This window comes from Artemia sp. Qi Xiang Cuo, chromosome 8, assembly GCF_049724085.1.
Source record: "Artemia sp. Qi Xiang Cuo chromosome 8, ASM4972408v1, whole genome shotgun sequence".
Lineage (NCBI taxonomy): Eukaryota > Metazoa > Arthropoda > Branchiopoda > Anostraca > Artemiidae > Artemia > Artemia sp. Qi Xiang Cuo.
Window position 1 is genome coordinate 46,274,157 of NC_142801.1, and position 26,653 is coordinate 46,300,809.

At 37.1% G+C, this 26,653-nt stretch overlaps 2 protein-coding genes across 2 annotated transcripts in view; both read right to left on the reverse strand.

The window, feature by feature from the left end:
* Nipped-A (Transcription-associated protein Nipped-A) overlaps positions 1-26,653 on the reverse strand; it is a 178,121-nt gene that overhangs the window by 148,183 nt on the left and 3,285 nt on the right. The window contains exons 2-3 of the mRNA XM_089093494.1: positions 12,695-12,841; positions 1,352-1,462 (exon numbers count right to left, since the gene is read on the reverse strand). Coding sequence (XP_088949620.1) covers positions 1,352-1,462; positions 12,695-12,829 — 246 coding nt within the window. The 5' untranslated portion in view covers positions 12,830-12,841. The remainder of the gene's footprint in view (positions 1-1,351; positions 1,463-12,694; positions 12,842-26,653) is intronic.
* On the reverse strand, positions 16,345-16,728 carry LOC148949467 (uncharacterized). Its single transcript, XM_089092706.1, has one exon. It carries the CDS (start codon positions 16,726-16,728, stop codon positions 16,345-16,347), a length of 384 nt encoding a protein of 127 aa, XP_088948832.1.

Here is a 26,653-nt window from a genome sequence, read left to right on the forward strand (position 1 = left end):
GAGCCAAAAAGTTCAAATAGGATCCGAAATAGAAAATTTTTAAATAAAACTTAGAAGCTCCCCAAAGATGGTATTTTCTATCCAACACAACGATTAAATTCTTAAATTTAATGGATTTAAGCAAATTAAAACGGTCGATTAAGACTTAAAGCTGTGTTAATTAGTGTTAATTGTAGCGTAGTTTTTCTTCGTCTTCATCACACTTTTGTCATAATTGTATCGCCAAAAAATTATCAATGTCATCATAGACCCCATCGCTGCAGAGATCACTTCATCGTCTTGTACTTGCACTAAAGCTAAGAAAATTTGGTCTCTCAGAAGCGTTTAGCCAGTGACCAAATGCTCTTGGAATAGACCCAAAGTTCTTGGAATTCAGATTGGACAGATCATTTCACTTGAAGACCTTGACTGAGCTTATGATGTCGGAATCCTCTCAGACCCAGAAGAAAGCCCTAACTATGCTCGATGATGTGGTGACATGGGCAGGTCGTAATGGTCTGAAACTCAGTACAAGGAAGACAAAATTTGTGGCAATATACCAGGCTGATCCTTTTTTGCTAACTACAAAACAAGAACACTTGGATCAGGTCAACAGCTTCACATATCTTGGCTCCCAACTTTGTATTGATGGATCTTCACACGCCAATATCGAGCAGAGATTGCAAAAAGCAGATGTAAAATTAGTGTACACACTAAAGTTTGAATCTACTCGGCTTTGGTTCAAACCATCCTTCTTTACGCACGCGAAACTAGGTCGGTGAAGCATCTTCATGAAAATCCACTGAAAGTGTTAGACCATACCTTTCTGCGAAGTCTCCTCATGATACACCTGCGTGACCGCATATCAAACGTGAATATACGACGAAAGTAAGGAATCAAGTGAAACATCGCCTCACGACCAAAGAACGCCGACTGAAATGGTTGGGCTATGTCTTACGGAAGCCAACAGAGTACCTGCCTCGCCAAATTCTTTCATCTGAGCCCCTCAGCTCATGGAAGGGACACCAAGAAGGGCACTAGAAAAACTGGTGGAACCTAGCAAAATCAGATCTTGAACCTGGGGGGGGGGGGTCAGAAAGTTTGGACACGGATGGAAAACCCAATGCCTCCCACTTGCAGAGTAGCTGGACGCAGACCGCACGACATGGTTCAAACAAGTCTCGAAGATCCTCTGTGCCGGGCACGGTGGAAACGCCTGATCCCCACCACAAGTACAAGTAAATAAGGTATATTGTACATGCATGGAAAAGCTACCTACATGAAAAAAACAAGAAGCACTGAAAACACTGAAGACAAGAAAAGCACTGAAAATAAATTCAAAATGTGCTTTTAAACAGTTTAAATTTATTACCTGAATGTTATATTCCGCAATAAAGTGTGGATCTCCATCTTGCAGGATTCTTAAAAATATCTTCATAGAATGTTCCAAGTACTGTGGATACAAAGGAGAAATGACTACCGCCTGCAAAATATTTGCATGATATTCGTTTTCTTAACGGCTGACAAAACAAAATATAAAGCAATACGAAATAAGTAAATAAAGGCACTATGAATTAAAACATATAGAAACAACATAGCTATTCCTTCAAATTATGCATGGCTGTTTCACGTGTCCCTGTCCTGGTTAAGGGTCAAGGGGAAGGGGTTCTTAAGCACTGGTCAACACTAGAATTCCAGTAATGATTGTATTTACTGTAGCAAGCATTTTTATGAGTAGCTTAAAGAAAAGCATACCTAGACTAAATGATATTAACATAAAAATAAGAGATTACGGCAGTAGTTGCAATCTAGTGAAGAGCGAACTTCGGCTCATAGTAACTGAACAGAAAAGGAAAAGTGGGAAAACGCAACTGTCTGAGGATGGTTTTAGGTTCACGTTCGACTGATTGCAGATCACATAATAAACTATATGGAAAATGTGGTTCGATACCACTATCTAGGGCTTAAACAAAATATAAGTTAAGATGGCAATACCTCCTTCTACTGATGAAGAATGATAGAATGCCAAAAAACTGCTTTTGACCACATTTTGACTCCGTATTTTCCTTGTTTTTGTATGACGGGTTTTCCAATAAATAATAATAATAATAATTTGGGGGCCGAAGGAAAAATATGTTGCTCCCTATGGGATGGGAAGATATAATAAGAGCGGATTTGAAGGAAACTAGACATTCTTGGGAGAGAGTAAAGAGTGAAGCTTGAACCAGATTGGAGTTTAGGAGGATCAGGCGCAGCTATGTTAGCCTCACGAGGCTTTGGGCTCCATTGAGCTGTTAATGGCCGGTAGTATTTTCGCCGCGTTAAAGCCTTATTGAGGCATTTTGAGTCTCTATATGGTGGGAAATTATGAGTAGTGAAAGCGGTATTCCGAAACATAGTTGAAGTTTTCGACTAATGATTCCTTTGGAAATTAAACCTAAGATATTTTCTGTGATGTCACTAGTGGCTCATTAATGTGCACTACGGCACCGCGCAATATGCACTGCATGCACGAATTCACAGGCACTGGCATTATTGAAGAAAAATATTGAAGAGTAAAATCTTATTCAGAATTAGGAAATCGTTTATTAATTGGGTAATACTGTATTTATCATCAAGAACTGTCAATAGTTTGAAATCATACGTACTTTGACTGCTTTGATAATATAGAATTATATCAGTAAATCTTCCTTCAGTTCACAGTTCCTTTATTTTATAAAAAAGGAAAAACTCACCATCACCCCCGCCCCGAAAGGCACTACGGCTGGAAATACATAATAAAATGAAACATACACTAAAACAAAAAAGAAGGGTGAAAGATCGTTCACCACTCATTACCTGCCGTAAACCAAGCCAGGGTGAGGTGCTATAAGCATACATAGAGGCATGCGTTTCCAACGCTGCTCCGAGACATCCACCCAGGAGGACATACAAGATAGAATAAAATAAAAATAAAAACAAAAGAGAAAAAAGAAAAAAAAAAATTAGGTCATTATTTTTCACAAGTTTTTGATGGCACCAAACGAGTGACACTCTCTAGCTGACTTAGGCATCTAAGCAGAGAGAGAGGCAGTCAAGGGACTGAAGTCCGATCTGACTGACGGAGTGAGTGGGATAGGAATGTTGCCTCAATTGCGAGAATGATATGAAGATTGTCGAGAGACAAGAGATGAGACAGTTCCGAGGGCCAAGGAAACATCACCATTGTAGTTGAAAGAAGGTGAAAGACTCACATGAGGAAACATATTGACATAGAAATCAAGCCACAGCTTAGTAGAAGAAAGATTTGTTTCAAGTATAAAATTCCTCACCTGAGAATGGTGAGAAAAGAGTAGTTTCAGAAAGGGATAACGGCCTTCAGTGGTCTCAGAAACGAGCTTTAAAGTGCCGTTTTTGGCAATCTTTCGCTTCAAAACAACAATTTCGGCCCGATAGCAACAAAATGTTGTAGATCAAGAATTCTAATATATGTCACTGGATATAGGTTTTATACAACTATTTGGAAGATACAACCGCATAGTATCTTGGCATTTAGAACTAGAACACATTCAACAATTAATTTTACGGTGCTATCAAATTAATTAATGTGAGGAGGTACGGTACCTTTGGTGGGCCTTCAAAGTTTCATTTTTTGTACTTCGAAACAACAATTAATTGCCTATTCGATAAATGCAAATTCAATATTAGGGTTATTTTTAGAATCTATCTCTTTTTTAATCCCCGTTCCCAAACGGCCGTGCTTCCTTCCCTGATTCCCGTCGTCTAATACTGACATATTAAAATAAATTTATATAATGTAATGTTGATTCTTGAGTATGCAACAAACTTTTTTGAACACTAAACTGTTGGACAGTTTAGTGCTCTTAGAAATAGTGTTTAAAATAAAATGAAGTTCAAAATACAAAATTGTTCCTAATTTCTTTTTTTAGGGCTTATACGAGTCCCCAAAAATCGCACTCGAGTCCCCAAAATCGCATTCTCTGAGGGAATCAGAAACGTTTATAACACATTAAAGTACTAATGCTACTCGAACCTTCTTTGGTAGTGCTACTACTAATATAAAGACTTAAGGAGTTTTAGCCGTACTGTAAGTATTCGACCCAAATCCCTATCCTCTTATTCGGTGTTGCACAGAATGAAATTTTATGGCGACATATATGGTGGCCATTTAAAAGAAGGAGTAAGCAACGGATGTGAAGATGGAGAGACGGTGATGAAATCGGTAAAAGCTAATGGAGATGACAATGAATTTACGGATTGTGTTGACACTATAACTGCTGTTAATCTAAGTGCTATTAAAAATATTACTGACATTAATGTACATTGAAACCAAGTCAATAAATAAATAAAAAAATTAACAGAACAAGATTTTGAGCAAAGGTAAAAAGCGATATTAAAACTTACAAAGAATAGAGATAATCCATACACAAATAACACAAATAATTAAGCGAAACTTAATATAATATAGATTACAAGGAATAAAAGTGGGTCTGCCACGCCATAATAACTCCTTTAGGCTAAACTATCATTTACGTTTTAATAAAAACAAGATATATGTGCTGTAGTATTGCTTTTTAACAAAGCTTCAAAAAAATTACAAACTTAAAAAACTTCCAGTAAAGATATTTACTCGATATAAGCGTAACTGCAGCAACAAATTTACGTTTGGGTTTTCAGCAATACCCTCTTCTTTTTATTAATTTAAAAAAGACTTTCCGAAAAATAAGTTTTTCAAAGAAAAGTAAAGGCCACTTTAAACTTAAGCTCAAGATACAAATACCTGTTAAAATTCAAACTCAAAACGACCAAAAACTACTATTAAAGGATAAATGAAACCCAAAACGAACAGAAATTAAATAAACAATCATAGGAAAAAAAAATGCAACAAGTAATAATTTAAATGAATAAATAGATCTTAAAGCGAGTAATGCTTTGATTGAATATGAAAATCAAGCTTAAAACGACAAAAAATATTTTGCTTTAGAAGTATAAATGAAACTTAAAACGAACAGAAATTAAATAAACAATCAATGCAAACAAACATACAATAGATATTAACGTGAATGAATAAATATATCTTAAAACGAGTGAAACTTAAATCGAATACGCAAATCAACCTTGAAACGAACAAGAATCACTACAAACTAGAGTTTGGGTATCACCTCCTTCTCTCACTGTAAAAGTCTAAAACCTACTGCCTCATTGGCGCTCTACTGAAAACCAATTTTATGAAAAATATTTTCTTTTGTACTTGATATTGAAAATAAACATTAAAATTATAGTAAAATTTTGAACTGATGAGCTTTCAGCAATTAATATCATTATACATCAAATATTCAGTTTAATTTATTAGTTCTTTCTAAAGTTGTTTAAGACGAATATAGTTTCACTACAAACAAGGGTTTGGATGCTGCCCCCATCCTTAAATGTAAATAAAAACCAAAAGCCTACAGCATAATTTGTGCGTAACTGAAAAAGGAATTATAATAGAAATATTTTATTTTACTGTTCATATAGCATTGAAAAAGAAAAAAAAATTACAGTGAAAATATTTCTTGAACTGATGGATCTTTCAACAACTAATATAATTATATATCAAATATTCAATTTGATGTTGTTTATACTTTCCAAGACTGTTCAAGACGCATATAGTTTTCAGTAAAGCGCCAATGACGCAGTAGGTTTTAGACTTTTACAGTGACCGGAGGTGATACCCAAACTCTTGTTTTTAGTGATTTTGTTCTTTTCAAGCTTGATTTGCATATTCAATTTAGCCTAAGTTCCACTCGTATTGAGGTATGTTTATTCATTTACATTAAAATATGTTTTATGTTTGTTTGAATTGATTATTTAATTTACGTTCGTTTTAAGTTTCATTTATACTTCCATAGCAAGATATATTTTTTCGTTTTAAGCTTGATTTTCATATTCAATCTAAGCATCACTCGCTTTAAGATCTATTTAATCAGTTATATTATTACTTGTTGTATGTTTTTTCCTATGATTGTTTATTTAATTTCTGTTCGTTTTGGGTTTCATTTATTCTTTAATAGTAATTTCGGGCCGTTTTGAGTTTGAATTTTAACAGGTATCTGTATCTGCAGAGCTTAAGTTTAAAATGGCCTTTGCATTTCTTTGAAAAACTTTTTTTTCGGAAAGTTTTTTTTTTAATTAATTTTGGTCGTTTTTGATTACAAAAAGTTTCAAGTTTTTAAAATTCCTTATTTCAAAATCAAACTTTAAAAAAAAAAGATTAAATGTCCATCAAAGTATCAAAACTGGTATCAAAGTAACAATATACAAGTGAAAAGGTTTGCCCCCTTTGAAGTTTACCCTTCCATAACAACCATATATGTCCCCAGGGCATAAATTACAATGCCTACCCTCGGGCCCTGGGGGGGGGGGCTGTGTCGACACCGGATTTTTGTTATCTTAACTTTGAACTAGTTTTAACAAAATGTCTATCTCAAAATTTTCATCCGATACATTTAGGGCGTGGAGGGGGGGGGGGGCTAGTATGGTATGAGCATCCCTTCCATAAAAAAGATATATGCCCCCAGAGCATTACCTGGAACGCCTGCCTCTGGGCCCTGGGGGGTTGCGTCGACACAGGAGTTTTTCTTATCTGACCTTTGAATTACTTTTAATGAAATGGCTATTTTAAAAATTTTATCGGATAGGGTTGGGAGGAAAAGGGTGTGTGTGTGGGGGGGCCTAATTGCCCTCGGATATCTTTTGATTCTTAAAAAGTGAGATAGAAATTTCATTTCTCTCTCAAATGAGCCCTCTCTGAAATTTATACGAGCATCCCTTTCATAAGAACCATACACGTCCTCAGGACAACACTTACAAAGCGTACCCCCAGGGCCCTGGGGGGTTGTGTTGAGACCGGAGTTTTTGTTATCTAATTTTTGAACAATTTTTTTAAAACTGGCTGTCTCAAAATTTGTAGCGGATGGGGTTGGGGAAAAAAGGCGTGGGGGGAGGGGGTTGGCTAGTTGCCCTTAAATCTCTTGACTCTTAAAAAGTGAACTAGAACTTTCAATTTCCAATTAAATGAGTCCTCTATGAAAGTTATGCGAGCATCCCTTTCATAAGAACCATACATGCCCTTAGGGCATAACTTAGAACGCCTTTTCCTGGGCCCTGGGGGGTTGTATTGACACCGAAGTTTTTCTTGTCCGTCCTTTGAACTATTTTCTTTAATAAAATATCTATCTAAAAGTTTTCATCAGATGGGTTGGGAAACGCAGATGGGTTGGGATGGGTTGGAAGGCGTGAGGGGGGGGGCTAGTTGCCCTCGGATCTCTTTTGACAATTAAAAAGTGAACTCGAACTTTGAATTTCCAATCAAATGAGCCCTCTCTGAAGTACGGGCCCTGGGCGGTTGTGTCGACACCTGATTTTTTGTTATCTGACTTTTGAACAATTTGTAACTTAATGGCTATCTCAAAATTTTTATCGTATACATTCGGGAAAAAAGGAGCATGAGGGGGAGCTAGTTGCCCTCCCATCTTTTTTTACTCAAAAAGTGAACTAGAACTTTCACTTTCCAATCAAATTAGCCCTCTCTGATGTTTTTACGGATCTCCCTTCCATAAGAACCATATATTCCCCCAGGGCAAAACTCACAACGCCTGCCTTCGGGCCCGGGGGGGGGGGGGGCTGTGTCGATCCGGGAGTTTTCGTTATATGGTGTTTGAACTATTTTTTCAAAAATGGCTATCTCTTAATTCTTATCAGATGGGTTTGAGAAAAAAAGGGCGTGGAGAGGGGGGGGGGGCTAGATGCCCTCCAATCTCTTTTGAATCCTAAAAAGTTAACTAGAACTTTCAATTTCCAATCAAATGAGTCCTCTTTGAAGTTTATACGAGCATTCATAAGAACCATATATGCCCCCAGGGCATAACTTGTAACATTCGCCCTGAAGACCTTGGGGGGGAGTGTCATGCTCAAAGATATAATTTCCAGAACTTTCAACTACGTTGAACAAAATAGCTATCTCAAAAGGTTGATTGGATGTGTTCGGGGAAATGGTGATCGCGGGAGGGGTGTTAGTTGCCTTCCAATCACTTTCGACTATCAAAAAGGACACTAGACATTTAAATTTCCAATCGAATGCATCCTTTTTGAAGTTTCTACGACAACGCTTTCTATAAAAAACCTTATGTGCCCCCAAGACATAACTTACAACCCTCGCTCTGAGGGTTGTGGAGGGGGGGGGGTTGTCAGCCTCAAAAACCTAACTTCCAGAATTTTCAACCACATTGAACAAAATGTCTATCTCAAAATTTTGATTAGATGTGTTTTGGGAAAAGGTGGGCGTGAGAGGTGGGTTAGTTGCCCTCGAATCAGTTTCGACTATTAAAAAGGGCACTAGCCCTTTGAATTTTCAATCGAATGAGCCCTTTTGGAAGTTTCTGCGACAAAACTTTCTATTAAAAGCTTATATGCCCCCAGGGCATTGCTTACAACCTTTGCCCTGATGGCTGTGGGGGGAGTGTCCTCCTCAAAACATAGTTTCTATGTGGAAATCAACTACGTAGAACAAAATGATTATCTCAAAATTTTGATTGGATGTGTTTGGGGAAATGGTGAGCGTGGAAGGGGTGTTCGTTGCCCTCCAATCATTTTTGAACCTTAAAAAGAGCACTAGAACTCTCAATTTCCAATCGAATGAGCCCCCTTTGAAGTTTTTACGACAACCCCTTCCATACGAAGTACCTCGGGAAAAAATAATAATAATAAAACATTGGAGCCGTATGGCATTTACTATAGGCAACGCTATAGTGTTGCCTCTGATATCAATTTCATTCTATTGTACAGAAAATCAACATCTAAATAAAACTTGATGGAACTTTAATTGGTAATAATTTAAGCAATCTATTTAGTTACCAGTAAAGTAAAATGACACTAACTTCAGAGAAAATTATTTCTTACATAAATACATTTCCAAAAACCATTGTACTTTTATTAGTTAAGAACAGCATAAATTTCCATCAGATGTTCGGCAATTGGTGCAATTGGTCCAACCTAGTGGGATAAATTCTTCTTTCTTCCCGCAGACTGAGAGGTTTGTCAGGCACTAGACAAGGCCCAAAGCCTTTTTCATTATTTTTATAAGTGCTTAAGCGGAAAATACTGATCCCTTCAAATTTGTTGACAATGTGAGTAGCATATGTTGGCTAAAATTTAAAATTCGTTTGAAAATAGTTCTTTAGCGGTTGACAATAAGCATAAGTAAAAAGTGAGAAGCCTATAATTTAAGTTTGTCCTAACTCAGTTTGTATATCTATAGAAAACCTACAACACTCGTAAGACGACATACAACATATCTTGTCGTATCCTGTTGACATTTTGTTGTTTTTGGATAATTTGATATCAATAGAGAATGCAACTAATATATTATAATCACATCTACGGGAGATAGAACCTAAAAAAAAATATTTCCTAGTGGCAAATTATAATGATTCCCAGAGTCATTTAATTAGGGTGGAGTTACAGCAAATTTTTAATCAAGAATCCTATAAATAACTAGGGCTGCCTTTTGGACCAACAGTTAGAACAACACAAGAATTGGTACTGTCATCTGTACTGCAAAAACTATGGCCTACTGTCAGGGTGAAAAGTCGTTTTGATAAGTAAAAACTTACCAAGCCTTATAAGGCGACGTTCGTGCCTCATATATTTTTCATCGTTCCGTTTTCTAACGTATTAATTAAATGTGATAAAGACTGTACTCGTGTGTATTTTTTTTCTAGTTTTGTAAAAATTTTCGTGAAATCCCAGTATGGTTCAAAAAGAAGTATATTAGGCCTATCCGAAAATCTGAAATATTTGAAATCATTACGAAAATTACAAAAGGTGGCGGATGTGTCGACCAAATTTTCACTTTTAGGTTAATAATTGAGAAGTGCCGGAGTTGTCAATCACCTTTGGTCCTCATTTTAATAGATTATGAGCAAGCGTTCAATTCTGTTGATAGAAGAGCCTTAGCAAAGATTTTATCCTTGTATGGTATACCAGAAAAATACATTAAAGTGATTAGTGCTATGTACGAGAATAACACTGCTGCGGTTAAGGAAGGAAATGAGGTTAGCAGCTGGTTTTGTATTAAATCAGGAGTTAAGCGGGGTTTTGCTCTATCCCCATTTATATGGAGCATTTTGATGAAATTTGTCTTAAGGAGCACAGCAAAGGCAATGGGAGAACACGGAATCAAATGGGGAGGGAAAACCCTCCTGGACATAGATTATGCTGATGATTTAAGCGTCCTAGATGAAAGTGTGAGCAAAATGAATGAACTTTTAGAGGTTTTGCGAGTTCAGGGTGCTAGAATAGGTTTGAAAATGAATGTTAAGAGGACTAAGTCAACAAGGCTAGGAATGAGTGAAGATGAAAAAGTGACATTGGGTAACGAAAAGATTGATCAGGTGGGCAGCTTCACTTACCTTGGTAGTATTATTAGTAAAGACGGTGGGAGCAGTTAAGATGTTAAAAGTCGAAGAGCCAAGGCTCGGGGTGTTTTTTCACAGTTAAAAAAAGTTTGGAAGAATAGGAAGATACGTCTGCAAACCAAGATTAGAATATTAGAAGCTACACTGATGACAATGGCCAAATATGGATCTGAAGCATGGACGCTCCGAAAAGTGGATGAAGATTTGCTAGATGTTTTCCAGAGAAATTGCTTAAGGATTGTTCTGGGTACCGAGCTGACTGACCGTATTTCAAACAATAGGCTGTACGAAAAATGTGGTTCAATACCACTCTCTAGGGCTGTAATATAAGAAAGGTTTAGGTGGCTAAGACACGTTGTGCGGATGAAGGATGACAGATTGCCGAAGATTGTCCTTTTCGACCAACCGTCTAGGGCTAAATAGAAAACAGGTCGCCCTCGTTTGGGGTGGGAGGACGTCATAAAGAAAGATTTAAAGGAAATGAGAACTTCCTGGGAGGGTGTAAAAAGTGAGGCTTTGAATTGATTGGGATGGAGGAGCGTGCGTAGCTGTGCTGGCCTCAGGCGGCTTGGTGCTACGATGAGTTGTTAGTAGTAGTAGTAGTGGTATTGCTCTTTTGATCATTTTCTTCAGAGGTGTTGTTACGTTAGTTTTTGGTTTTTCTATCGTTAACTTCCTATTCTCCTCTGTGTACATTCATGTATGTTTAGAGTGCACAAAAGAATTATTATAAATATTACACTATGCAAGCTATACTTGGTAGCTTAGGCTGTCAGCCTCATCAATAATAGGCTTGAATCTTCGGTCCTCGCAAGTGTGACATCGCTTTGCTCGAGTCATTGGTTCTCGCGCAATTGTAGCAATGTCGTCACAGTTCTGAACTTTGCTTTTATTTTTCAGATTTTGTATATTATTTTCGTTCTCACCGTCCAAAAACTATTTTGTAAAAACTTTCAACCTTTCAGCTTGATCTGTCTAGCTTCTTGTTCAGCACAAAGGAAAAAGCGCGTAGCCTACACGAAACGTACACGCGCTTGATCTTATATACATAGAATCAGGCATCACAGTGGAATCAGCTTCCACACTTTCAGCTTTTACTGTTTAGTTTCTTGTTCAGCGCAAAGAAAAAAGTACGTACACACACCTAAGATCTTATATAAATAGACATAGTGAATCAGGCATCAAGTCATTCAAATATGTCATCATTTCCTAGAGAAGCAACTTTTCAGAAGATACGTCTGTTACATTATCTTGTCAAAATAGGCCTATACTTGTGTTACATCATCTTCTATATGAAGATGTAGTTTTGCCAAAATTACATTTTATTTCAGTATTATCTTTTGTTAATTACAAAATGGATTAGATATAGCATTTTTCTTTCAAATGAGCCCTTAAACATCCCTCTATGCTGTTTAAGCACCTCACAAGCAGCGACAGACAAAAAAGAAGGCAAGAATAAAAAAAGATACACACATCACCGCTTCCCATGCAAATGATTGATTTTCAGCTATGATTTTTCCAACGATGCAGTTTTCGTTTCGATCTGACACCATTTTTGGGGGTTTCAGGCTATTTCTGAAAATTCCCAAAAATCTGTTTTTGCAATGAATTTTTATCATTCAGATTCATTGAATTAATAGTTGCCATTCTTGAATCAGGTTCAAACGGCGATTCTGACAAAATACATTGCGCAGAGCCTGCAAACAGTCTTTTTCATAGTTTTTTTTTTTCGGGGAGGGAGGGTAAAATAATAAAAATTTCTGGGGCTAAAAAACAAAATGAAAAAATAAATAAAAATTTGATTAAGAAGTGCCACAAAATGCACGAAAATTTAGAATTTCGGCGTGGGACTGGCCCTGAAGCCCCCTCCTCCTTCCGTTTATCCCTGCCTTATTTGCAATCCATTATTAGAGACAAGGGATCTCAATTGGGAAAGAGATGTCAACTTTGGCTGCCTTGTATTCTCGCTCTGAAAAAAAAAAATACTTTATCAAGTTGCTTCAAAGTCTTAACTGAGCCCTGGATGCACCATCTGGGCTTACCAGCTCGTGTTTTTACCTAATTTTAATTATTTCAATGGGTAAAGCACCAATCACCAAAGCACATGGTTGGAAAACTTGGCAACATCTATATGGTGGAAATTCCAGAAATAGCTAAATGAGGCATCTCCTTATGTTTCAGAGGGTAGATAGGCCAAAGAGGGAAGATAGAGGGTAGATACTGCCAAATTACACACACTATCTATTAAAAACTTTTACCTCAAGATTTTCATTCAGTTCTTGGACAGCTTTCAGTTTGCTTTCATCTTTTGAGCTCGGATCAGCCAGAACATTCAAGCAAGCTCTAAATTGGGTCAATGGGTCAGCAGGACCTGGGCTTGTTGGAGGACCCATTACAGTTTATTACTGAAAGAAACAAAAATCTTAAAATATTTAGCACAAGCCAATTTGAACAGTCACATGAATTGCATTTACATATACTCTTTCCTGCTGATTAATTAAAAAAAAAAATCCGTAAAAGAAGTATTTCAAAGAAAAGTAAAGGCCATTTTAAACTAAAGATTAGCATATACAAATACCTGTTAAAATTCAAACCCAAAACGACCAGACATCACTATTAAAGAATAAGTGAAACCGAAAACGAATAGAAATTAAATAAACAATCATGGCAAAAAAACATACAACAGGCACTAATATAAATAAATAAATCAACTCAAAACGAGTAATGCTTAAATTGACTATGCAAATCAATCTTAAAACAACCAGAAATATTTTGCTACTGAAATTTCTTATTGAAGTATAAATGAAACCTATAACGAACAGAAACTCAATAAACAATCAATGTAAACAAACATATAATAGATACTAATGTAAATGAATAAATAAATCTTAAAACGAGTGAAACTTAAATTGAATATGCAAATCAAGCTAGAAACAAACAAAAATAACTACCAACAAGAGTTTGGGTATCGCCTCCTTCTCTCACTGCAAAAGTCTAAAACCTACTGCTGCAACATGTATTCACAGTAGGAACAAAAAATAAAGAAAACAGACATTTCTGAATTCATTTATTGAATGCATTGTATAACATTTACATATTCTCTTACAGAAAGAAACTAAGACATTGCATTAGGGCCACTGAGCCGTGCCCATAGACCACAACTACGTTGAGGTAGCCTAAGGTTGCTGCTAATAATGATAACACCCTGACTTACTAAATGCACTGAAGGATGGGATGGAGGAGAAATATGTTTTTACAGCATAAATCAGGCCAAGTATCATAACTGGTAAAACAATATACAGAAGAGCATTATAAGACATTGGAGAGAATAGCAGAAAGGGGTAAACACACAAAGAGTGCGCTATCAAGCCCAAAATTGTGGAATTTTCCTAGAAGGGCTTTTTGAATTAATACATCTCAAAGTTTAAAAGGAAATAAGCAATCCAAACATTATCTGTGCCTTTGGAGTACCAGTGCAGGATCCTAAGCTATTAAAACTTTGTTTCATTAAAAGATCCACTGACATTCCCCTGGTATCTGGTGTGCAAATATATAGTAATGTATAATCATAAGTATTACTATTTATAGGAGATCTTAACTCCTACTCCAAAAAAGCGAAAAGCCTCCAATCAATGCTCATCTTTCAGGCCCATAACTATTTCAACCAGTTTATGCAAGCTTTATGAACTACTGTTTATAAAAGAGCTTGGAAAAAAATGTTACACACCTCCACATAAATTTGGCTTTCAACATGGCATGGAGTGTGTAGATGTCCTTGCAGTTGTTGCTAATGTTCTGCTTGATGCTTCGTGTACATATACTTTATTTGCCTTGGTATGTCATGATGTCCGTCACGTCTTTGACTCCCTGATCCACCCCCTTATGCTTTTAAAGGCTGTTAAAAAGAAAAGTAAATCCGGCTATTATTAGATCTCAGAGGGATATGTATGCTAAGCTACGAGTCCGTCTTAAAATCCCTCTTAAGCAAGATGAAATGGCAAGGCCATTGGATAGAACTATACCAGTTAAGAGGAGCCAGACAAGGTGCAAATACCTCACCTTGTTAATTCAATAATTATGTCCTCGAAGCTTAGGACCAGTGTAAGATGTCTTGCGTTCTCTCTGGCCTCAATATCTCCTTAGTAACTTATGCTGATGACATTTTTAACAGTAGCCAAATTTTGGACAAAATTTCTGAAACTTTCCAAAAACTGCAAGCAGAATATTTAAAACCTGGCCTTTGAATTTAATACTGCTAAGTCCAATGTTCTGCTTTTTAACTGGAAAGTTCCACTTTCTCATGAAATTGTAACTGGAAATTCAAAGATCCCCCCCCTCTGACCAAATCGTTTATCTTGGTATTCCCTTTGGGAATATAATTTCTTATGCTTGTCATCTCCTAACAAAAATCATCAAACATTGCATATCAGCTTCCTATGCTTCCATAGTCTCTGCTAAGCTTTGTTTCATTAGCCATTACTTCACAATGCTGTACACCACTGTAGCTCTCCCCCACATCCTCTCCATTGCACCCTCCAGGAAGATTTTATAAATGTTGATAAATTGAAAATCCGCTCCACTTTTTCTGTATTGCAAAATACCTACTAAGATAGCCAACTTGGACAAACAATTCCAAACTCATCAACAATCTTCACATAGTAGATCCTGCTATAGCTTTTACTAAACTTATGGAGAAAATACAACCAAAAGATTTCAAGACATGCATGGAACTAACTTCTTCAACTGTAGTTATCTTGTCATAGTTGTATAGTGATATTATGCTTTTATTTTGTTTTTCTGTTCTCTTTGCAGTACTCTTGTCATTTTTTTTTTGTACAAAGATGGGTTTTCAATAAATAATAATAATAATAACAATAAGTATTACTATATACAGGAGTCCACTCATACACTAAGGACTTTATAATGATTTTAGGGGCAAATACACTACAATGTGGTAGTATTGCTTCTGAAACTGGGAGGCTATACAAATAGCTTTCTATAGTCTGAAACTGATCAGTGACCTCAGAGCATTCACTCAACAGCATTTTGGTTCAATTTTTCTTTTCATAAACCTTTCAGAAATCACTGCTTTGTTGTGATGTGATGTCCTTGTGACTCAAAAAGGGCACTAGAACTTCAAATTTTCCCTTGAATGATACAGTGAAAATTCCAAGTCAAAGATTTTTGTTAAGCTTAGAACTACTTCAACCAAAATCTTTCTAGAATTACAGGTAAGGAGGGACAAGGGTGTGAGGTGAAAAACACAATTCCCAGCCAATGTTTGGATGTTTGGTGAGTACATCCATTTCTGAACAATTTTAATACCAAATGTAAACCTAAGCTTAGTACCAAATGTATCTAAGTTCCAAATATGTAGTGCCTGGAGAGATTAAAGGGGCAGAACTAGGTACTTGGAAATATCTTTAATATCCTCTTATTGGCTGTAGACTCTTTCCTGAGAGTTTCAGTTACTTTGCTAAAAACTCCTATAAGATAGGAAATAGCCCTAAATAATGTTTCTTCACTCAGAGATTCTCGGATGACAGGTCCACAGTCTATCTGTTATAACTTTTGGAAAAAAAAAATTAAATTTGGCTCAATAAACTTTAATAAACAATAAACTCAATAAACTTTCACAATAGGGCTTTTGCTGACACCAGACTCATTGACAATAAGATTTATCTGATTGACTATGAACTAGTGTACAATGATATTGTAACGGCTAATTGTAATAGAACCTTCTAATCATAGACTTGTGCTTAAATTCCTGCATACCAATGTGCCTGTTATCACCAGGACACTCTTCACCAAAACTATTTTATCTTAATTTACCTTAAATCGCAGCTTGGAGCGAAATTAAGGATTTTCATCCTTGTAATGCTCCGTTATGACTTCAATGGGTTGTTTGCTAAATTTTGGTTGAGGACTCAGCAGCTTCCCAGTTGTACAGGAACTCTTGCTGTAGCCATTCTTCGTCTAGATTTTTCTTGAATGCACCTGTTGAATCAGCAGCCACTGTATTTTCAGAGAATAGATTCCACAAGTTCGTTACTCGTTGGCTAAAAAAACGGCTTCTTTCTCGGACTAAGGAGCGTTGCTTGAAGATCTTTTTGGAAAGACCTCTAGTCACAGAATATTCTGGGAGAGGGGTAAGGAGACGAGGGAGAACATTTTTGGAAATAATTTTTTGGGTCTTTATCATGTCACCACGTTTCCTCCTGTATGCAAGAGTAGGAAGTTTCAAGTGACCGAAACGCTCTTTGTATGGCATTTGTTTGAGCCCTTCGACCATTTTGGCTGCTCTTCGTTGAACTCTTTCTAGAATTTATTTGTCCTTCTTGAAATAGTGTGATGCCATGGACATTCTAACCTCTAGGCGCGGGCGAACTAGTGCCTTGTAGAGCTTCATAAACACACTTGGGCGTCTGCTAGAGATAGTTCTTTTGATCATTCCGAGAGATTGGAGGGCAGACGACGATACAGGTTTTGCATGAGTGCTGAACTTTAGTTGGCGATCAAAAATGACTCCAAGATCTCTTTCTTCAGAGACTGTATAAAGGGGGTTACCTTGGAGATGGTATTGCTGATGTGTGTTATGATTGCCAAAGTGGATTAAATGGCATTTGTCAATATTGAACGAGAGGAGCCATGTATCAGCCCAAGTCCCAAGAATATTAAGGTCTTTTTAAATAGATTACCAGTCAGAAGTTGTGGTTATAGTCAGAGGTTGTGGCTGCTTTACCAACAAGTTTTGAATCATCAGCCTAAAGAGTGAGGAGGTTAGAGAGATGATTGGGTGCATCAGTTATATATAAGTTGAAGAGACTTGGCCCAAGAATGGTCCCAGGGGGAACGCCACTTAAAACAGTTGTAGACAAGGAGCAATGGAAGACACATCGAGAGTTCCGAACTCTTACATTGTGTTCTTTCTGAATGAAAACTCTCTCTCCACTGTACAATAGCCTCATCAACAGCTGCTGCATTTTGTTTGGTAATAAGGACTTTATGGCAAACCCTGTCAAATGCTTTTGAGAGGTCCAGGAGCACCATGTCGACAGGTACATCCTTATCCAATAATGATGTAACATACTCGCATGTGTGTATTTGATTAGTGTCAACAGATCTTAAAGATTTGAAGCCATACTGATTGGAAGTGAGGATGTTATTAGTTTCCAAGTGCTGAATTAGAGCTCTATTAACAAATCTCTCAAGCACCTTTACAACTACAGAAGTGATGCTAATAGGACGGTAATTTTCTGTATTATCTTTGGGGCCTTTTTGAGGATTGGTGTTATATAGGAATTTTTCCAATCTGACGGTAGTTCTCCAGTTTGTAGGGACAGCTGGAAGAGTCTACACAAGGGAGAACTGAGAACAATTCGGCATTCCTTAAGAAGCCTTGGGTGTATTCCATCTGATCCTTTGGATTGATTAACATCAAGTTTTTCCAGGCTATTTAAGACCATATCTTCGGTAATTGATAATTTTGGCATCGGATGACATATCAAGTTTGATGGTGCTGCAGGGATAGTTGAACAAAGTTGGATGGTGAAGGCAGATGCAAACTGGGCATTTAATACATTGGCCTTATCTATTGGCGATGAGTGGGTTATGCCATTATGTCTGAGATCAGTAATGGTATGGCGGTTTGGATTTTTGGCAGAAACATGTCTCCAGAAAGATTTGGGATTTGTCTTGATATCTGTGGCAAGCTTTTCCTCATGCTGAGACTTCAATTTCTTAACTTCATTAGAGGGAAAATTCTGAGCCTTTGCACACCTTATCCAATTTTCCTGAGATTTTTCCTTGTTTTATCATTTCTAGGGTCTGGCTTTCCTGTTGATTGTTCTTTTTGCATCCTTTGTGAGGAATGGAAGCGTTTTTGGCTGTTTTCGGTAGATGATACTGGAGTGCTTTTTTTTCGTTGACAGGAGGGCTTCTTTAAAATTTGTCCATGATATATTAATATCAGAAATAATTAGTTTTGACCAATTTTATTGGTGTAATTTCTACCACGGAAACACAAGGACTTTCTTGCCAAAATGCTAAACATTCAGGAGTTTTTCTTTGGCCCAGGGCTGGTAGACAGTTGAATGTAAACATCTACTTACGGGCAATTAAAATTTAGATGGTGTTAGTTTAGGTTTCCAATATTAGTTGATTAGATATTAAAGAAAGTATTGTTTAAGATGCAATTATTTGCTATGTACACTTCTTGAATTTGATTAGAATGTAAGTGAAACTATCTTTTAGTTTATGTACCAACTACTGGAAAGCAAAAAGATATTTTTGACCTCAAATAAAGACAGTCTAACTTACAGTGTACTAAAATTCAAGAATAATATGCCATTGTATGTATTAATTAAAAAGACTTTTTCCACAAAATAAAGTTCAGTTAAAGTTGTTAAAGTGCAGTGTTATAACCAATTTTTGCCGCATGAAATGACATAAAGTGACGATTTCCCCATAGCAAGTTACAAACTTTTCCCAAAGTATAGCTGCACATCCCTCGACTGCTATAAATCAGAGGCAACGCTATAGCGTTGTCTATAGTAACGCTATAGCGAAAGTTCTGGTTCACTTTTAAAGAGTCAAAAGCGATCGGAAGGCAACCAGCCTCCCACACACACACCCTTTTTTCCCTAAATTAATTAAAAAACTTGTTCCACAAAATAAGTTTTTCAAAGAAAAGTAAAGAACTCCATTAAAAAAAAAAATGAGCAAAGATAAAATCAAATAATCTACCAAGCGTGAAACTACCATAAATCAGCATCGACAAATAAATGAAACCCAAAACGAACAAAAATTACAATAAATAACCGAGTCAAATTCAAAACGAGCAGAAATTAACATAAGTTGGGCTCAAAACCCCTATGCCTTCCGAAGGCCAGAACATAATTCGCACTTTACTGAAAAAATATAAATGTTTTTACTTTAATAACTTCAACATATTAAATAATATCAACATTTTGATTACTAAATACTAGTATATGTATATTAAACTGACAATGCACATTCATTTGTTTTTTTCAGTAAAGTGCAAATTATGTTCTGGCCTTGGGAAGGCATAGGGGTTATTTATTGTGATTTCTGTTCGTTTTGGGTTTCATTTATTTATCGATGCTGATTTGTGGTAGTTTCACGCTTGGTAGATTATTTGATTTTTTTTTTTTTGCTCATTTTTTGTTTAATGGAGTTCTTCACCTATACTTGAAAAAATTACTTTGTGCGAAAAGTTTTTTTTAATTGATTTAAGTTCGTTTTATATTGACATAGTCTTTTCAGGGAAAAGAAAATAATACTTCAAATCTTTTTTTTTAAGCCTTTATAGTTTGGCCTACTATTTGATGGCTGGAGAAAAATTTTCAGCAATTTTTAACAACATACACCCTTTTAAAAATCTGTACACAAATAGTAGTGTTTAATTTAGTTTCATACCTCCTCTAGTTGACCTGAAATGGAAAACTTGATACTATTCGCAAAAAAATCTGTTTACTTTCTTTGATAGCTTGGATACACTTACACTATTTTGATTTGGTTAAATTTTAAGAGCAGAGGTAGCTCCGAAAGTTTGAACATAATACCCTAAGTCGTTCTTGGGCTACTGCTGAGATGTCTTATTGGGAATCAGCATTAACACAGTGCATTTTGATTTGATCTTGAGGAAATATTTTATTCTTAAACATAATGGGAAAATGAGAGGGTGGGCTTGGGAGGGGGACTAGTTGCACTCCAATAACTTTCGACAATTAAAAACGGCATCAGCCCTTTCTATTTTCAATCGAATGAGCCCATTTTGAAGTTTCTATGACAACTCCTTCAATACGAAGTGCCCTGGTCTAAACAACAACAACAACAACGAAAAATAATACATTACACCCACATCGATATTTACTATAAAAATGTCAAGCCTTCCAATCCCTTTCGACTATTAAAAAGGGCACTAGGCCTTTCGATTTCCAATCAAATGAGCCCTTTTTGAGTTTCTACGACAACGCTTTCTATAAACACCTTAAATACCCCAGGGCATAAATCACAACCCTTACCCTAAGGGCTGTTAGGGTGGTTATAATTCTCTAGGACCTAATTTCCAGATCTTTCAACTACGTTGAACAAAATGGCTATCTCAAATTTTTGATTGTATGTTCTTGGGGAAATGGTGAGCGTGAGAGGGGGTTAGTTGCTCTCCAATCACTTTCAACTATTAAAAATGGCTCTAATTAAATTTCCAATCAAATGAGCCCTCTTGAAGTTTCTATGACAACACTTTCAATAAAAACCTTATATGCCCCCAGGGCATGACTTACAATCCTTGCCCTGAGGGCTGGGGGGACATCCTCAAAGACCTAATGTCCAGAACTGTCTACTACGTTGAAAAAAATGGCTATCTGAAAATTTTGATTGGATGTGTTCAAAGGAATGGTGGGCATGAGAGGGGGGTTAGTTACCCTCCAATCAATTTCGACTATTGAAAAGGGCACTAGCCCTCTCAATTTCCAATTGAATGAGCCCCTTTTGAAGTTTTTAGGACAAGTCCATCTATAAAAACATTATATGCCCCCAGGGCATAACTTGCAACCTTTGCCCTGAGGGCTCTGGGGGGTTTGTCATCCTTAAAGACATAATTTCCAGAACTTTCATCTACTTTGAACAAAATGTCTATCTATTACTTTGATTGAATTTTTTTGGGGAAATGGTGGGCGTGAGAGGGGGGTTAATTACTCTCCACTCACTTTTGACTATTAAAAAGGGCAATTTCAATTTCCAAACAAATGAGTCCTTTTTGAAATTTCTACAACAACTTTGTATATAAACCTTATATGCCCCCAGGGCACAACTTAAAACCCTTGCACTGAGGGCTCTGAGGGGGTTATCATCCTTAAAGACCCAATTTCCAGAACTTTCAGATACGTTGAACAAAATGGATATCTCGAAATTTTATTGTATGTGTCTTGAAAAATGATGGGAGCGAGAGTAGGGTTATTTGCCCTCCAATAACTTTCGGCTATTAAAAGGGGCACTAAGTCTTTCAATTATAAATCGAATAAGCCCTCTTTGAAGTTTCTACAACACCGCTTTCTCTAAAAACCTTATATGCCTCCAGGGCATATCTTAAAACTCTTGCCTTGAGGGCTGGGGGGGGGTCATCCTCAAAGACCTACTGTCCAGAACTGTCTACTAAGTTAAACAAAAAGGCTATCTGAAAATTTTGATTGGATGTGTTCAAAGGAATGGTGGGCATGAGAGGGGGGTTAGTTACCCTCCAATCAATTTCGACTATTGAAAAGGACACTAGCCCTCTCAATTTCCAATTTAATGAGCCCCTTTTGAAGTTTTTATGACAAGTCTATCTATAAAAACATATGCCCCCAGGGCATAACTTACAACCTTTGCCCTGAGGGCTCTGGGGGTCTGTCATCCTTAAATACATAATTTCCAGAACTTTCAACTACTTTGAACAAAATGTCTATCTATTACTTTGATTGAATTTTTTTGGGGAAATGGTGGGCGTGAGAGGGGGGTTTATTACTCTCCACTCACTTTTGAATATTAAAAAGGGCAATTTCAATTTCCAATCAAATGAGCCCTTTTTGAAATGTCTACAACAACTTTCTATATAAACCCTATTTCCCCCAGGGCATAACTTACAACCCTTGCACTGAGGGCTCTGAGGGGGTTATCATCCTTAAAGACCCAATTTCCAGAACTTTCAGATACATTGAACAAAATGGATATCTCAAAATTTTATTGTATGTGTTTGGGAAAATTGTGGGTGTGAGAGTGGGGTTAGTTGCCATTCAATCGCTTTTGGCTATTAAAAAGGGCACTACCCCTTTTAATTTCCAATTGAATGAGCCCTCTTTAAAGTTTCTACAATACTGCTTTCTATTAAAACCTTATATGCCCCCAGGGCATATCTTACAACCCTTGCCCTGAGGGCTGAGGGGGGGAAGGGTTGTCATCTTTAAGACCTAATTCCAAAACTTTCAACTATGTTGAATAAAACGGCTTTCTAGAAATTTTGATTGGATGTGTTCTGGGGAAAAGGTGGGCATGAGAGGGAGGGTAAGTTGCCCTCAAATCACTTTCGAGACTATTAAAAAGGGCCCTAGCCCTTTGTATTTCCAATCGAATGTGTCCTTTTTCAAGTTTCTACGACAAAGATTTCAATAAAAACCTTATATGCCCCAAGGGCATAACTTATAACCCTTGCCCTGAAGACTGTTGGGGGGATGTCCTGCTCAAAGGTATAATTTCCTGAACTCTAAACTGCATGGAACAAAATGGCTATCTCAAAAGTTTGATTGGATGTGTTTTGGGGAAATGGTGGGCATGGAAGGGGTATTAGTTGCCTTCCTATCACTTTCGACTATTAAAAAGGGCACTAGCCATTTCAATTTCCAATCAAATGAGCCCTTTTTAAAGTTTCTATGACAACGCGTTCTATAAAAATCGTATATGCCCCCAGGGCATAACTTATAACCCTTACCCTGAGGGCGGTGGGGCGGGGGTAGTCATCCACAAAATTTTGATTGGATGTGTTTGGGGAAAAGGTGGGTGTGAGAGGGGCATTAATTGCCCTCCAACCACTTTGACTATTAAAAAGGGCACAAGCCACTCCAATTTCCAATTGAATGAGACCTTTTCAAAGTTTCTATGACAACTTCTTTGATACAAAGTGCCATGGTCTAAAAGAACAAAATAATAAATAATACATTGTGCCAACATCATTCTGATATGCCCCCAGGGTATAATTTAAAACCCTTGCCCTGAGGGTTGTGGGGGAGTGTACTCCTCAAAAACATATTTTCTATTTGGAAATCAACTATGCTGAACAAAATGGCTATCTAAAAAATTTGATTGGATGTGTTTTGGGAAATGGTGGGCATGGAAGGGGTGTTAGTTGCCTTCCAATCATTTTCGACTATTAAAAAGGGCACTAGCTACTCCAATTTCCAATCAAATGAATCCTTTTCGAAGTTTCTATGACAACCCCTATAATACAAAGTGCCCTGGTATGGAAAACAAAAAAAAATAATAATACACTGTGCCAACATTGTTCTTTACTTAGGCAGCACAATTTTGCTGCCTATGGTATGTGCTATGTATTGACTTAACAATGATCCTTGATTACGGTACTTGTGTTGGCCCTTCAATGTGTTGCTACAGTTGGGTCCTCAATATGCCATTGTATTGAATCGGATTAGTGATGCTTCTTGACAACTAAGGTCCTTGCATCAGCCCTGCAGTTTGATGCTACAATTAGGTTTGGTCATTCAGTTCTGTATTACCAAGCTGAGATCAAACCCATTGCACTGCCACATGACATATATCATTTTAAGGAACCCACAATGGACATTTTGAAATTTACTATATAAATATATATACATATACACTTTTACCATCTAGTTTTCAAATGTTTCAAAGTAGATGTCACAGTAAATCATCTACCACTATCCTCCAAAAACTGCTGAAAACAGCAAAGAAAACTTAAAGATCTGGTGTTAAGGAAAACTACTACTTTCCAGACAAAATTTCTTTTATATCATAGGCAGCGCGCTAGCGCTGCCTAAGCAAAGAACAATGTGGCCACAATGTGTGTTTTTTTTTTCTCCATACCCCGGCACTTTGTATCAAAGGAGTTGTTGTAGAAACTTCGAAAAGGGCTCATTCGATTGGAAATTGGAGTGGCTAGTGCCCTTTTTAATAGTCGAAAGTGATTGGAGGGCAACTAGCCCCCCCACGCCCATCATTCCCCCAAGCACATCCAATCACAGTTTTGAGATAGCCATTTTGTTCAGCGTAGTTGATTTCCAGACAAAAAATAAGTTTTTGAGGAGGACACTCCCCCACAACCCTCAGGGCAAGGGTTTTAAGTTATGTCCTGGGGGCATATAAGGTTTTTATAGAAGGCGTTGTTGTAGAAAATTCAAAACAGGCTCATTCGATTGAAAATTCTAAGGGATCGTGTCTTTTTAATAGTAAGAAGTGAAGTGAGGGAAACTAGCCCCCCCCCACGCTCATAAGTCTTCCACATTTCTCTCATACAAAGTGTTAGATAGGCGTTTTTTTCAACGTAGCTGATTTCCAGATGGAAAATATGTTTTTGAGGAGGACACTCCCCCAAAACCCTCAGGGCGAGGGTTTTAAGTTATGCCCTGGGAGCATATAAGGTTTTTATAGAAGGAGTTGTCGTAGAAAAATCAAAACAGGCTCATTCGATTGGAAATTCAAAGGACTAGTGCCCTTTTTAATAGTTGAAAGTGATTGGAGGGCAACTAGTACCCCCCCCATGCCCATCATTCTCCCAAACACATCCAATCAAAATTTTTAGATAGCCATTTTGTTCAGAGTAGGCTAGTTAATTTCCAGATAGAAAATATGTTTTTGAGGAGGACACTCCCCCCAACCCTCCGGGCAAGAGTTTTAAGTTATGCCCTGGGGGCATATAAGGTTTTATAGAAGGCGTTGTCGTAGAAACTTCAAAACAGGCTCATTCAATTAGAAATTCAAAGGGCTATTGCCTTTTTTAATAGTTAAAAGTGATTGGAGGGCAACTAGCCCCCCCCCCCCCCCCCGCCCATCATTCCCCCAAACATATCCAATCAAAATTTTGAGATAGCCATTTTGTTAAGCATAGTTGATTTCCAAATAGAAAATATGTTTTTGAGGAGGACACTGCCCCACAACCCTCAGGGCAAGGGTTTTAAGTTATGCCCTGGGGATATATAAGGTTTTTATAGAAGGCGTTGTTGTAGAAACTTCAAAAGAGGCTCATTTGAATGGAAATTAAAACAGCTAGTGCCCTTTTTAATAGTCGAAAGTGATTGGAAGGCAACTAGCGCCCCCCCGTTGCCCATTATTCCCCCCACCACATCCAATCAAAATTTTGAGATGGCCATTTTGTTCAGCATAGTTGATTTCAACATAGAAAATATGTTTTTGAGGAGGACACTCCCCCACAACCCTCAGCGCAAGGGTTTTAAGTTATGCCCAGGAGGCATATAAGGTTTTTATGGAAGGTGTTGTCTTAGAAACTTCAAAAAAGGCTCATTTGATTGGAAATTCAAAGGGCTAGTGCCCTTTTTAATAGTCGAAAGTGATGGGAGGGTAACTAGCTCCCCCCTCCCACGCCCATCCTTCTCCCAAACACACCCAGTCCAAATTTTGATATAGCCATTTCGTTAAGCGTAGTGGATTTTCAGAGGGAAAATATATTTTTGAGGAGGACACTCCCCCACAACACTCAGGGCAAGGGTTTTAAGTTATGCCCTGGGGGCATATAAGGTTTTTATAGAAGGTTTTGTTGTAAAAACTTCAAAAAACTCTTTCGATTGGAGATTCAAAGGGCTAGTGCCCTTTTTAATAGTCAAAAGTGATTGGAGGGCAACCAGCCCCCCTTCCCCACGCCCATCATTCCCCCAAACACATCCAATAAAAATTTGAGATAGCCATTTTGTTCAGCATAGTTGATTTCCAGATAGAAAATATGTTTTTGAGGAGGACACACCCCACAACCCTCAGGGCAAGGGTTATAAGTTATGCCCTGGGGGCATATAAGGCTTTTATTGAAATCTTTGTCATAGAAACTTGAAAAAGGGCTCATTTGATATGAAATTCAAAGGGCTAGTACCCTTTTTAAAAGTCGAAAGTGATTGGAGGGCAACTAATCCCCCTTCCACTCCCACCCTCCAATTTGCCCATTATGTTTAAAAACTAAATGCTTAAGATAAAACCAAAATGCACTGTGATATTGCTAATTCCAAATAAGGCATCTCAGCAGTATCCCAAGAACAACTGAGGGTATTATGTTCAAACTTTTGGGGCTACTTCTGCTCTTAAAATTTAACCAAATCAAAATAGTGCAAGTGCATTCATGCTATCAAAGAAAGTAAACAGATTTTTTTTGTAAATAGTATCAAGTTTTCCATTTCAGGTCAACTAGAGGAGGTATGTTGTTAAAAATTTCTGAAAAATTTTCTCCAGCATACAAATAGAAGGCCAAACTATAAGTTCTTAAAAAACGAAAAGATTTAAAGCATTATTTTCTTTCTTTATGAAAAAAATATGTCCAAATCAAACGAACAGAAATTAATTAAAAAATACTTTTTCCACAAAACAAGTTTTTCAAAGAGAAGTAATGAACTGCATTAAACAAAAAATGAGCAAAAATAAAATCAAATAATCAACCAAGCGTGAAACTACCATAAATCAGC